Below are 14,218 nucleotides of genomic sequence, written 5' to 3'. Positions count from 1 at the left end.
ATTAGATCAGGCCCACCCAGGGAGATTTCCTTTTGGATTAGCGCAAAGTCAAAGTATTTGGGCCATTAATTTCATCTGCAAAGTCCCGTCATGGCATAAATTGTACCGCGCCAGACACAGATGACAAAAACTCACCACCTTGTCCCAGTTTGGGCTTCCTGGCCACCCAAAATGGGGGCCGCTGGTTCTGCCTGCTGGGGGGGTAGCCAGTGCCCATTGTCGTCCATGTTATTGTTGCCCTTGTCGTGGTGGCTTTGAGTCACGTCCCGACTCCTGACACCCTCACGCGCAACAGAACGAAATACTGCTGGGCCCTGAGCCATCTTCATCATCAATTATGAATTCGGCTGCTGTGATCCATAAGGTTTCCAGCGGCTGATTGTTGGAAGTAGATGGCCAGCCCTTTCTTCCTAGTCCGTCTTAGTCTGGAAGCTCCGCTGACACCTGTTCAGCATCACAGCAACACGCAAGCCTCCACAGACAGACGGGTGGTGGCTGCACATGAGGTGCATCGGCCGGGAATTGAACCTGGGTCTCCCACGGGGAAGGCGAGAATTCTGAGCCACCACTGCCTTTTTGTCCTCTGCAGACATTTCGGGAGCATTTTAACTTCCTGAGGGCTGAACTACTGTAGCTCTGAAGTCTGCAGAATTGCGAAATCTAAAGATGGTCTTACTTGTTGGGCAATAGTGGCTTATGGGTCAGATGTGGGGTTTGCTTCAAAACACCCTTCCAACCCTAGTAGCTGGCACCTGTTTGGTTCTCAAATAAGACTAAAGTCTGGTACAGTTGTGGCCCTGGGATGCAGGTTGGGTCCTTTACAGGTGTCTTAGTTAGCTAGTGCTGCTTTAACAAACAGAGATTTATTCTCTCACACTCCAGGAGGCTAGAAGTCTGCATTCAGGGCGCCAGCTCTAGGGGAAGGCTCTCTCTCTGTCGGCTCTGGGGGAAGGTCCTTGTCTCAGCTTCTCTAGCCATCCATCCTTGGAGTTCCTGGGCTTGAAGACAGCCCTGACTCCTTAGTCTTCAGAGGGTGTGGGTCTTCCCCCCATGTCTGCTCGCTTCTGTACCTGTTGTTGTGATTGTTGGCAGGTGCTGTTGAGTTGGTTCCAACTCATAGTGACCCCGAGTGCAACAGAATGAAACCCTCCAGGTCCTGTGCCATCCCACCAATCATTGTTATGTTTGAGCCCATTGTTGCAGCCACTGTGTCAATCCATCTCATTGAGGGTCGTCCTCTTTTTCACTGACCCTCTACTTTACCAAGCATGATGTCCTTCTCCAAGAACTGGTCCCTCCTGATAACGTCCAAAGTACGTGAGACGAAATCTCACCATCCTCACTTCTAAGGAGCGTTCTGGTTGTACTTCTTCCAAGGCAGATTTGTTCCTTCTTCTGGCAGTCCATGATATAGTCAATATTCTTTGCCAGCACCATAATTTAAAGGCATCAATTCTTCTGTGGTCTTTCTTATTCATTGTCCAGCTTTCTCATGCATGTGATGTATAAGACCTCAGCTGCTAACCAAAAGTTCGGCAGTTGAAATCCACCAGCTGCTCCCTGGAAACCCAACGGGGCAGTTCTACTCTGTCCTATAGGGTTGCTATTAGTTGGAATCGACTCACCCGCAAACTTCTTTTTCTTTTTTTATACTTATTACTGTCCCTGGCTGGTGCAAACAGTGAACATGCTTAGATACTCACCAAAAGGTTGAAGGTTCAAGTCCACCCAGAGGCACCTTGGAAGGAAGGCCTGGTGATCTACTTCTGAAAACTCAGCCATTGAACGCCCTGTGGAGCAGAGTTCTACGCTGACATACACAGGGCTGCCATGAGTCGAGTCGACTCCATGGCAGCGGGTTATCAGGGAACTCAGTAGGAGAAAGGAGTTCCCGTCAAAATGCTGTCTCAAAACTGCTGTACATCTATCTCTCCTTCACTCACCTGTCCACATTCCAGATCCAAATGCGCCAATTAGCAACATCAGGGTGGATCCGAGACGGGGAAGAGTGTCCTGGGACCTCAACGGAAGCGTCGCTGAAATTACGTGCTCCATAGGCTCAGTTTATACCAGCAAGGTAAAGCACAGTCCTTACTAAGCATGCTACATATTTCCGACTTCTTTAGTGACTTGAGTCAATCTTGGTCCCCCAGCACTTGTAGGACACAAATACCACAAGTGAGCAGCTTAAACGCACAGAAATTTATTCTCTCACGGTTCAGGGGGCTAGAAGTCCGCATTCAGGGTGCCGGCTCTAGGGGAAGGCTCTCTCTCTGTCGGCTCTGGGGGAAGGTCCTTTTCTCAGCTTCTCCATCCATCCATCCTTGGAGTTCCTGGGCTTGTAGACAGCTCTGCCTTCCTCGTCTTCAGATGGTGTGGGTCTTCCCCCCGTGACTTCTTTCTTTTGTGTCTAATCTGCTTTGTTCATATCTCAAAAGGGAGTAGGTACTGGTATTTCAAATACCAGCAGGGTCACCCACGGTGGACAGGTTTCAGTGGAGCTTCTGGACTAAGACAGACTAGGAAGAAATGCCTGGAGATCTGACTCATTGTTGTCGAGTGGATTCAACTCATAGCAACCCTGTAGGACAGAGTAGAACTGCCCCATAGGGTTTCCAAGGCTGTAAATCTTTACAGAAGCAGACTGCCTCATCTTTGTCCGAAGGAGTGGCTGGTGGGTTCAAACCACAAACCTTTCAGGTAGCAGCTGAGCGCTTAACCACTGTGCCTCCAGGGCTCCTTCATGGCGATCTACTTCTAAAAATTGTTGTTGTTGTTAGGTGTGGTTGAGTCAGTTCTGACTCATAGCGACCCTATGTACAACAGAAAGAAACACTGCCCAGTCCTGCACCATCCTCACAATCGTTATGCTTGAGCCCATTGTGGCAGCCAATGTGGCAATCCATCTCGTTGACTGAAAACCTGTGGACCACAACAGAACATGGTCTGATATAGTGCTGGAAGATGAGCCCCCCGGGCTGGGGGCTCCCCCTTTGAGTTGTGCCTTACAAGAGGGGAGAACAGAGAGTCACACGGAGGGAAGACAGACGCTGTGTGAAGACGTATCTACAAGCTGGAAACACCCAGGGTTGTCGGAGACAAGGAAGAATCTTCCCCTGGAGCAGACAGAGAGGGCATGTTCCTGACAGTGCCCTGGCTTCAGACTGCTAGCCTCCAGAACCACAAGACAATAACTCCCAGTTTTTAAAAGCAACTCACTTTGTGGTATCTTGTTATGACAGCCTGTCTTAGGCTGGGTTCTCTAGAGAAGCAAAACCAGTAAAGTGTATAAATATATATAACCCACTGCTGTCGAGTCAATTCCGACTCATATATAGAAAGAGATTTACATCAAGGATATGGCTCATGTGGTTGTACAGGCTAGAATATGAGTCAAGCTGAAAGTTTCTCCTGATTCACGTAGCCGCAGGGGCTGGAGAACCCAAGATCAGCAGGTCAGACAGCAGGGCTCTTGCTCACAGGCTGCGAAGAACAACGAGTCCAAGACCGGCAGGTGAGATCACAGGTAAGCTGCCAGCTCAAGTCCCAAGAACAAGAGGTCAGACAAACAGGAGCCAGCTGCAGGATCCAGAGTGAGCAAAAGCCCCTGAGCCTTGCCAGAAAGTCCACTTATATTCGATGCAGGCCACACCCCCAAGGAAACTCCCTTTCAAGTGATTGGCTGCTCACAGCAGTTCCCATCATGGAGGTGATCACATTGTATCAGCTCTCATCATGGAAGTGATTACATCATCATATGACTGCCAAACTACATCATAACTGCCAAACCAGTGACAATCATGGCCCAGCCAAGGTAACACATACCTTAACCATCACACAGCCCTAGCCGGCTAAGACGTCCCAAGAAAGGGTTGGTGTGAGAATAGGTTGAAATATCATAGGTAGAGAACCCAGCCTGAACCACAGTGAGAAAACAGCACCCCCGACCCGCCACCCCCAACCCCATGCTATCTCATCTCCCATTGCAATTTCTCTTATTGCTTTAAGAAAATTATCATCTCTCTGTACTTAGTCGTGGAGCCCTGGTGGCACAGTGGTTAAGAGCTCGGCTACTAACCAAAAGGTCAGCAGTTGGAATCCACCAGCTGCTCCTTGGACACCTTATGGGGCAGTTCTACTCTGTCCTGTAGGGTCGCGAGGAGTTGGAATCAACTGACGGCAATGAGTTTGGTGTCTGGTTATACTCATTCTTAAAACAGTTATTTTCATACAAACATTTCTATTTTTTTTTTTTTAATCTAAACATTGTTCATATCAGACTCAGTAGGTCCTCTAAACAATTGCCAAATCATTATGTCTTTCTTAGGCAAACAACAACACCTACTGCCAGTTTTATGCATTTTCTCTGTGCAAAACGACCAACTATACCATAAGAGTGACAAGTGGCCCGCCCTTCTCCACTCTGCTTCAGTATCCTAAGCCAGGTGAGGAAAAATGTGATTTTGGTTTGTTTGTTTGTAACTCAGTCTTCTGAATGCTAGCGTGATTGCAAACAAACAAAAAATAAAAATGAATCAAACCTGTTGCCATCAAGTCCATTCCGACTCATGGCTACCGTGTGTGTCCAGAGTAGAACTGAGCTCCATCGGGTTTCCTTGGCTGTAATCTTTATGGGAGGAGCCCTAGCGGCACAGTGGTTAAGAGCTTCATTGCTCACTGAAAGGTCAGTGGTTTGAACCCACCAGCCACTCCTCGGGAGAAAGATGTGGCAGTCTGCTTCCTTGGAAACCCTAAGGGAGAGTTCTACCCTGTCGGATAAGTCACTAGGAGTTGAATCACCTCGACAGCAATGGGTTTGTTTTGGGTTTCTTTTGGTTAATCTTTACTGAATCACATTGCTAGGTTTTTCTTCTGTGGAGCCACTGGGTGGGTTTGAACCGCCAACTTTCAGTTAGCAGCCGAGCACTTAGGTAAGCATTTGCACCCCCCAGGAATCTGTTCAAGGGTGTTAGGCAGAGTTAAAAGAAAAAAAAAAATTCCAGAAAGTTACATACAGTATTATGTTTATATGACATTCTTTTTTGTTGTTGTTGTAAAAATATAGGTAACAGAACATCTGCCAATTCAACATTTTTCCCTTACGCACTTCAGGGAAACCAATTACATCAATGGTGTGCAACCATCACCAACATCCATTGTCATCTTTTCCACCCCCATGAATGGTAACTCAGTGCTAGCTAAACCTAGATTTCCTCTTTCCTCTTCCCTCCCGCCTCTGGAGACCACAGGTAAACTCTGATCTCTATACATTTGCCTAACTCCAAGAGTTTCCTTTTAGTGGGATCATACATTATTTGTATACGACATTCTTGAAATGACAAAATTATAGAAATGGAGTGTAAAAACGGCACGGGGACGGTGTCTGACCTCCTCTGACCTCAAAAAGGGGAAGGAGAATCAAGATCAACAGCCCAAGGCTGATTCCTAGGAGGCAGAGGTCAGACATTCGTCCTCTCTCTGCCATCTTTACCAACTCTGACACCAGCCGTCCCTCCCGCGGCACTCTCTACTTCTCTGCTGGGTTCAGTAGTTCATTGCAATGGCCACACAGAACTCACAGTTAATACTTACGATTATGGGGTTTATTAGGGAAGCAACGGGTTACAATTCAGGCTCAGGAACACTCAGGATACAGTTCTTCCATCAGGACAGCCTCTTCCCAGCCATACTCACAGGCACACCTCTCACTGGCCCTTCGGCCTCTACCCTGCTCGGGCAAGTGTTACAAAGCTCTTTTAGCCCCTGCCAGTAAGTCGCCAGAGGCGCCCAAGGCACTCAGCTGTCTCACTCCGTGGGCCAGGAAGTCCACTTCACGGTCTCCTGCCAGTGTTTCCTGCCACCACTTCTCACCTATCTTCAGGGTTACAGCTCTCTTTCTCTCTCTCTCTCTCTCTCTGTCTCCTGGTTCCAGGAGCTTCTCAGCGCCGGGATCCCGGGTACAAAGGATGTGCTCTCCGCTCCTGGTTCTTCTTCCTTGGTGGTGGTGGGATCCTCTCCCTCTCCTGCTTCTGGGGTCGCTCATTTCGAGCCCAGCGGGATGGCAAAACTGACCAATCCTTTTGGTGGGCCACAATTACCCTATCACACAGTCCCACCCAGTCACCCAGGTGGAAGTTACAAGACCATGGCTAGAAAGGCCACACAAAAGTGACGCGGAACACCACAAAGAGAACAGATTAGCAGTTGCCAAGGGTTAAGGCAGAGGTGGGGGCAGGGAGGAGTGGAGGTGGATATAGGAAGGCAATAGCAGGGGTCCTGGTGGGGATGGAAAGTTCTGTAGCTTTGCAAGATGTCACCATTTGGGGACACTGGGTGAAGGGTATGCAGATTGTTTTATTTGTATTGTTTCTTTGTTTTTTGTCTCTTAGGGTTTTGTGTGTGTGTGTCTGTGTGTATGTGAGTTACGTGAAAGTTTACAGAGCAAATTCATTTCCCATTTGATAGTTTGTAGATAAAGTGTTCCATGACATCGGTTTCTAGTTTTTATTTTTTCTTATTGTTTGTTGTTGTTGTTTTTTAATTGTAGTTCAGATGAAGGTTTACAGAGCAAATTAGTTTCTCATTACACAATTAACACACGTACTGTTTTGCGATACTGGTTACCAACCCCACGATTTGTCAACACTGTCCCCTCTCGACCTTGGGTTCCCTATTACCAGCTTTCCTGTCCCCTCCTGCCTTCTAGTCCTTGTCCCTGGACTGTTGTGCCCCATTAGTCTCGTTTTGTTTTATGGGGCTGTCTAATCTTTGGCTGAAGGGTGAACCTCGGGAGTGACTTCATTACTGAGCTAAAAAGGTGTCGGGCGGCCATGCTCTCAGGGTTTCTCCAGTCTCTGTCAAGCCAGTTAAGTCTGGTCTTTTTTTGTGAGTTAGAATTTTGTTCTGCATTTTTCTCCAGCTCTGTCCACAAACCTCTACTGTGATCCCTGTCAGAGCAGTCAGTGGTGGTAGCCGGGCACCATTTGGCTGTACTGGACTCAGACTGGTGGAGGCCATGGTAGTTGTGATCACTGTTTCTTTTTTAACTGTGGTAAAGATATATACAACGGAACATTCTCCACTTCGACAATTTCTACAGGCACAATTCAATGACGTTGATTACACTCTTCATGTTGTGCAACCAACTCCTACCTCTATCTTTTTCCAAATCATTCCATCACCGTTAACAGAAACTCTATCACCCACGCAAAAACTTCCCTTTTCCCCCCTCCCTCCCCTAGCATCATAGATTGAATTGTGTCCCCCAAAAATGTCTGTCAACTTGGCTAGGTCATGATTCCCAGTATCCTATGATTGTCTACCATTTTGTCCTCTGATGTGATTTCCCTGTGTGTTGTAAATTCTGTCACTATGATGTAATGAGATGGATTAGTGGCAGTTATATTGATGGGGTCTAAAAGATTAGATAGTGTCTTAAGGCAATCTCTTTTGAAATATAAAAGAGAGAGGCAAGCAGAGACACATGGGAACCTCATACCACCAAGAAAGCAGTACTGGGAGCACAGCATGTCTTTGGATCTGAGGTTCCTGCGCTGAGAAGCTTCCAGACCAAGGGAAGACTGATGGCAGGGAACTTCCTCCAGAGCCGACAGAGAAAGCCTTCCCCTGGAGTTGAATTTGGACTTGTAGCCTACTAGACTGGGAGAAAATAAATTTCTCTTTGTTACAGCCCTCTACTTGTGATAGTTCTGGTAGAGCAGCAGTCATCCAGCACCTAGTAAGTACTAATAATCGCTGACTTCTGTATATTTGCTTATTTCCCATAAGTGAAGTCAGCCAGTATTTGTCCTTTTGTGTCTGATTTATTTAGCTCAGCATGTGATGGCATCCATCCGGATTTCATCTCTCTCTTTGGCTGAGTAATGCTCCATCGTATGGATGGACCAACCAAAAACACAAAGCAAACCCATGGTGGTCAAGTTGATTCTGACTCCTAGAAATCCTCTTGTTTACTCATTCCTCAGCTGATGGACAGCTGGATTGTTTCCACCTTCTGGCTAGGGCGAGTCGTGCTGCCGTAAACACTGATATACCAATATTTGTCTGAACATCTGCTTTAGTTTTCAAGTACACACCCAGGAGTGGAGTTGCTGGGTTAACTCTATGTTTAACTATTTTAGGAATCTGCCGATTGTTCACTTGTTACACAAGGTTTCCATGCGGCGCAGCTGACTTAACAGCATCTAACGACAACAACAACAGTATTCCATTGCGTGGACGGGCTACATTTTGTTGATCCATTCTGTCCCGTGATGGACCTTATGGTTGTTTCCACCTTTCGCCTGTGGTGAACAGTGCTGCCACGAACATTGGTGTACAAGTACCTGTATCATTTCTCACAGCTGCATGTGAACCCGCAATGATCTCAGAAGGTTATGATGCTTTAAAACACAGGGAGTTTTTGATGGTTTAGCATTTGTATGTTCGCCACAATTTCTTTTTGTAAAATAGCTAGTTTTTCTTTTCTTTTAAGGAGCCCTGGTGGAGCAACGGAGCCCTGGTGGCGCCGTGGTGGAGAGCTCAGCTGCTAACCTAGAGGTCAGCAGTTTGAATCCACCAGCCGCTCCTTGGAAACCCTATGGGGCTGTTCTGCTCTGTCCTATAGAGTCGCTATGAGTTGGAATCAACTCAATAGCAATGGGTTCCGCATGGGCAATGGTGAAGTGCTCAGCTGTTCACCAAAAGGTTGGTGGTTCGAAACCACACAGAGGTGCCACTGGAGAAAAGATCTGTCGATCTGCTCCCGTAAAGATTACAGCCTAGGAAATCGTACGGAGCAGTTCTACTCTGTCCTGTAGGGTCACTATGCGTCGGAGTCAACTCAATAGCAATGAGTTTGGCATAGGCAAAGGTTTATGCTCGAATGCTAACCAAAAGTTCAGTGGTTCAAACCCACCCAGACGCTCCTCAGCAGGAATATGTGGCATCTGTTTCCGTAAAGATTTAGAGCCTAGGAAACCCTATGGAACAGTTCTAGTCTAACACATGGGGTCACTATGAGTCGGAATCGACTCAACGGCACCCAACAACATCAACAGCTGTTTTTCTTTTATCTTCTTTGCAAGCCCAGATGGGAAGCCGGGGGCAGCTGCGGAAAATCTGACCTGCTGGATCCATGATGTGGACTTTCTGGAATGCAGCTGGGCTGTGGGCAGAGCGGCCCCCTGGGACGTCCAGTATCACCTGTACCTTATCCAACCCGAGTAGGTGTGACCTCAAGCAGGGCTTCACTGTCGGGGGCGGGGAGGCCTGGGGTTGCTCACGGACGCCCTCTGTCTGCAGTACCTATGAAGAATGGGAATGCGTGCATTATACCACGGATACGCAGGGAAGACGCACTGGCTGTTGTTTTGACGACATCTCTGGACTGAAAAATCATCACTACCACTTCCTGGTGAATGGAACTAGCGAGGCCTCCAGAATCCCGTGCACCGAGATCTTTGCCACTTTATCAGAGATTGGTGAGTAAAGACCCCCGCGGAGAACGCGGATGATGTGGGTGCTGCTGTGCTTGTATGGAGCCCTGGGGGCGCAGGAATTAAGCACTCGGCTGTGAACCGAAAGATCAGCGGTTTTAACCCACCAGCTGCTCCGTGGGAGAAGGATGTGGCAGTCTGCTTCTGTAAAGATTTGCAGCCTTGGAAACCCTATGGGGCAGTTCTACTCTGTCCTATAGGGTCGCTATGAGTCGGAATCGACTCGATGGAAGTGGGTTCGGTTTTGGGGGTTTTGTGTGCTTGTTGGAGTCCCTGGGTGGTGCAAATGGTGAACCCCCTTGGCTGCTAAATGAAAGGTACCTCAGAAGAAATACCTGGCAACCTGCTTTCAAAAACTCAGCCACTGAAAACTCCATGGAACACAGTTCTACTCTGATGCACATGGGGTTGCCGTGAACTGGAGTCGATTCTGTAGCAACTGGTCGGTTACTGATGTGTTACTATGACTCAAGGAAATGAGCCGCTTGCTGTTGGGGTGTTTTATAACACCCATGACAAACAAGGGCTCAGTAGCCACACTCGGGGGTGGATTCATCATGTGGCTGAGGGGCTGAAGCTTCACACAGCCCCTTTCAAAGGCCTGTGTTCACATGGTCATGGGTTATTATAACACAGACCCATCTTGGTAAATCGAAAATAGTTCTCCATTCTTTTCCTTTTAAAGCAGGCCAAAACCACAAACCAACTCTTTGCAATCAAGTTGATTCCGATTCACCGCGACCCTATAGGACAGAGTTGAACTGCTCCGTAGGGCTTCCAAGGAGCGCCTGGTGGGTTTGAACTGCCGATCTTTTGGTTAGCAGCTGTCTTAGTCATCTAGTGCTGCTCTAACAGAAATACCACAAGTCGATGGCTTTAACAAAGAGAAGTTTATTCTCTCACAGTCCATTAGGTTACGAGTCCAAATTCGGGGCTTCAGCCCCAGGAGAAGGCCCTCTCTCTCTGTCGGCTCTGGAGGAAGGTCCTCGTGATGCAGCAGTCTTCCCTTGGTCTGGGAACATCTCAGTGCAGGAACCTCAGGTCCAAAGGACACGCTCTGCTCGCAGCACTGCTTTCTTGGTGGTGTGAGGTTCCCATGTCTCTCTGCTCACTTCTGTCTTTTATATCTCAAAAGAGATTGGCTTAAAACACTACCCAGTCTTGAAGATGTCATCCGTATAACCTCATCACAGTGATAAGAGTTTATAACACATAAGGAAATCACACCAGATTACAAAACAGTACACAATCGTACAATACTGGGAATCATGACCTAGCCAAGTTGACAGATATTTTTAGGGGACACAATTCAATCCATGACAGCAGCCTAGCTCTTAACCACTGCACCACCAGGGCTCCAAACAATTACAGCCTAGGAAACCCTATGGAGCAGTTCTGCTCTGTCCTATAATGTCGCTATGAGTCAGAATCAACTTGACGGCACCAGGTTTGGTTTTTGGCTCACTCATAAAGGTGTTTTTTTTCTTCCCCCTCCCCCAGAGATACTGGCTCCACCCAGCATCAGTGGGACGTGCAATAAGTCATACTCCCTTATGGAGTGGAAAATGTCGAGCCACTTCAGTTCCGACTTTGTCTATGAGCTTCAGATATACAAGGTAAAAGCCTGCCACAGCTGACTCCCCGTGTCCTCGGCAACCTGTCCTCTGTGGCTTTGTCATGGGCAAAGTCGTATTCAATCATACACAAAAAGCATAAACCATTAAAAAAAATTGATAAACTGGGTTTTAGGGGGAAAAAAAGTCTGCTCTTTGAAAGATATAGTTAAGAAATTAAAAAGGCAGGCCACAGAATGGGAAGACAGACTTGCAATTCAAATGAGTTACATTCAGAATATATAGAACCAAATGCCCACTGCCATCAAGTCGATTCCAACTCCTAGGGATCCTAGAGGACAGAGTAGAACTGCCCCCATAGGGTTTCCAAGGCAATAAATCTGTACAGAAGCAGGCTGCCACATCTTTCTCCCATGGAGGGGCTGGTGGGTTCAAACCGCTGGCCTTTTGGTTAGCAGTCGAACGCTTTAAGCACTGCACCACCAGAGCTCCTTTAAGGAACCCTTAAAACTCAATACGAAGCTACCCTGAGACCAGAAGAACTAGATGGTGCCCAGCTACCACTACTGACCATTCTGATCAGGGCCACAATAGGTGGACCCTGACAGAATGGGAGAAAAATGTGGACCAGAACTCAAATTCTTGAAAACTCCACACCTAGTAGAAATTTTTGTAATGGTTTATCTTTGGCTGTGTGTATTTTCACCAAAAAAAAAACGAGGTTGAGAAGATAGAGGGTTGATATGTCGTGGGGTTGTTAACCAATGTTATAAAACAACATGTACTTCTGTTTCATGAGAAACTATTTGTTCTGTAAGCCTTCACCTGAAGTACAATTAAAAAAAAAAAAAAAGTCAATAAAATTAACAAACCTCTTAAAAAAAAAAAAAAAAAACAAAAACTCCAGACTTAGAGGACTGGTTGAGACTGGAGGATTCCCTGAGACTATCACCCTAAGATAGTCTTGAACCGAAACTACCCCCCTGAGGTCACCTTTTAGCTAAAGATGAGAAGATAAGGGGGCAGGGAAACTAGAGTACTGGAAACAGAACAACCAGAAGGGAATTAAAAAGAATGTTGACACATTGTGAAAAATGTAACTAAAGACACTGAACAATTTGTACAGTAATTGTTACATGGGAACCTAATTTGCTGTGTAAACTTTCACCAAAAACACAATAAAGTATTTTTTTTAAAAAACCTCAATACAGTAACTCCTGTCCAAAAGCAAGACGAGAAGGCAGGAAGGGACAGGAATTGGACAAATGGACACAGGGAACCCTGGGTGGAAAGGAGGAGTGTGCTGTCACATTGCGGGGATTGTAACCAATGTCATAAAACAATATGTGTATACATTTTTGAATGAGAAATTAACTTGAGCTGTAAACTTTCACGTAAAGTATAATAAAATGGAAAAAAAAAAAAACAACCCTCAATACTAAGAAGACAAACAGGCCTGTAAGCCTGACATGGAGTGGACTTTCTCAGAGGAGGGCCTGGGCACTCACCCACTTCTTTGCTCTTGTCTTTCAGGGTGCAGATCCCACCCACCTAGACACGGTGAGTGTTCCCCTACTGTTGTGAGTTGTGTCCCGCAATAGCTGTGTTGAAGTCCCAACCCCAGTCCCTGTGAACGGGGCCTTGTTTGGTAACAGGGTCTTTGCAGATGTCATCAGTTAAGTGAACACGAAGTCATACCGGACTAGGGTCCTGATGCCATCTCAGTGGTGTTCTATAAAAGAGGAGAAGAGACACAGAGGGGGAGACGGAGCAGAGACTGCAGTGACGCGGCCACAAGCCAAGGAATGCCTGGGGCCACCAGGAGCTGGAAGAGACGAAGGATCCTCCCCTAGAGCCTCCAGAGGGAGCGCGGCTCTGCCCACACCTTGATTTCAGAATTCTGTCCCCCAGAACTGTGAGAGAATAAATTGTTGTGGTATTAACTCCCCCAGTCATTGATACTTTGTTATGGCCACCCTATTTGAATGGTGTTTTTATAAAACAAGAGACACAGAGAGGCAGAGGGAAGACAACCACGTCGAGACAGAGGCCGAGATTGGAGTGATGCGACCACAGGCCAAGGAACGCCAGCTGTCACAAGAAGCTGGGAGATGGGCAGGGAACAGATTCTCCCTCAGAGCCTCAGAGGAGTTGACATGGCTGACACCCTGGTCTCAGACTCCCAGCCTCCAGAACTGAGGGAGAATACATTTTTGTTCTTATAAGTCATTTTGATGACTAAGGTGTGCCTGATCCAAGCCATGGTGTTTTCAATCGCCTCATATGCGTGTGAAAGCTGGACAATGAATAAGGAAGACTGAAGAAGAATTGATAGCTTTGAATTATGGTGTTGGTGAAGAATATTGAATATACCATGGACTGCCAGAAGAATGAACTAATCTCCCCTGCAGGAAGTACAGCTAGAAGCGAGGATGGAAAGACTCCGTCTTGCTTACTTTGGATGTGTCATCAGTAAAGACCAATCACTAGAAAAGGACATGTTGTTTGGTAAAGTGGAGGGTGAGCGAAAATGAGGGAAAAGTTCCATGAGCTGGATTGACAGTGTCATCAACAGTGGACTCCAATGTCCCAATCATATGAAGATGGAGCGAGACTGGGGAAGATTTTGTCCTGTTAGGTCGCCATGAGTCAGAGCCGACTGGAAGACAACTAAACAACATAAGTGACTGAGTTGGGGGTCCTTGGAGAGCCCTAGGACACTCATTCACCCCCCTCCCGGGGTAGCACACACCCAGACTCGTCAGCACATTCTACTTACTGCTCTTCCTCTTTAGTGATTTCCGTGAGCCAAGCTCCTTGTGTGAGTATCACTCAGCCTTATGCAATCTTGCGGAGTTGGTGTTCTTATCCCCATATTTGGAGAAGAGGAAACGGGGACTCAGATGACACCTCCAAGTCGATAGGGCTGGGGTGCTATTGCTTGTCTGGCACTACTTGGAGAGTGATGATGCATTTGCCCACAGATGACATCGACCAGACATTCCCAGCAGGCTTGGGGCTGCGGCAGGCACCTGGATGGAGCAAGTCAGCAAACTGTGCACTCCACCTGCACAGGTAAATGCTCTCAGATAGGTGGGTGTCTTTGGCTGGGTTCTCTAGAGAAGCAAAACCAGTAAAGCATATAAA

General features: G+C 47.1%; 1 protein-coding gene across 5 annotated transcripts in view; it reads left to right on the top strand.

The window, feature by feature from the left end:
* IL3RA (interleukin 3 receptor subunit alpha) overlaps nucleotides 1-14,218 on the top strand; it is a 31,177-nt gene that overhangs the window by 9,365 nt on the left and 7,594 nt on the right. For 4 of the 5 annotated variants that reach the window (XM_023739469.1, XM_023739468.1, XM_023739467.1 and 1 more), the window contains exons 3-8: nucleotides 1,959-2,077; nucleotides 4,328-4,445; nucleotides 9,092-9,224; nucleotides 9,304-9,482; nucleotides 10,998-11,113; nucleotides 12,605-12,631. In XM_023739469.1, the coding sequence (XP_023595237.1) occupies nucleotides 1,959-2,077; nucleotides 4,328-4,445; nucleotides 9,092-9,224; nucleotides 9,304-9,482; nucleotides 10,998-11,113; nucleotides 12,605-12,631 (692 nt within the window). The remainder of the gene's footprint in view (nucleotides 1-1,958; nucleotides 2,078-4,327; nucleotides 4,446-9,091; nucleotides 9,225-9,303; nucleotides 9,483-10,997; nucleotides 11,114-12,604; nucleotides 12,632-14,218) is intronic. The other variant, XM_023739471.1, reaches the window with a different exon arrangement.

This window comes from Trichechus manatus, unplaced genomic scaffold (assembly GCF_000243295.1).
Source record: "Trichechus manatus latirostris isolate Lorelei unplaced genomic scaffold, TriManLat1.0 scaffold00134, whole genome shotgun sequence".
Classification (NCBI taxonomy): Eukaryota; Metazoa; Chordata; class Mammalia; order Sirenia; family Trichechidae; genus Trichechus; species Trichechus manatus.
The sequence above is the reverse complement of the archived record's forward strand: the minus strand, read 5'-3'. Positions and strand labels throughout refer to the sequence as shown.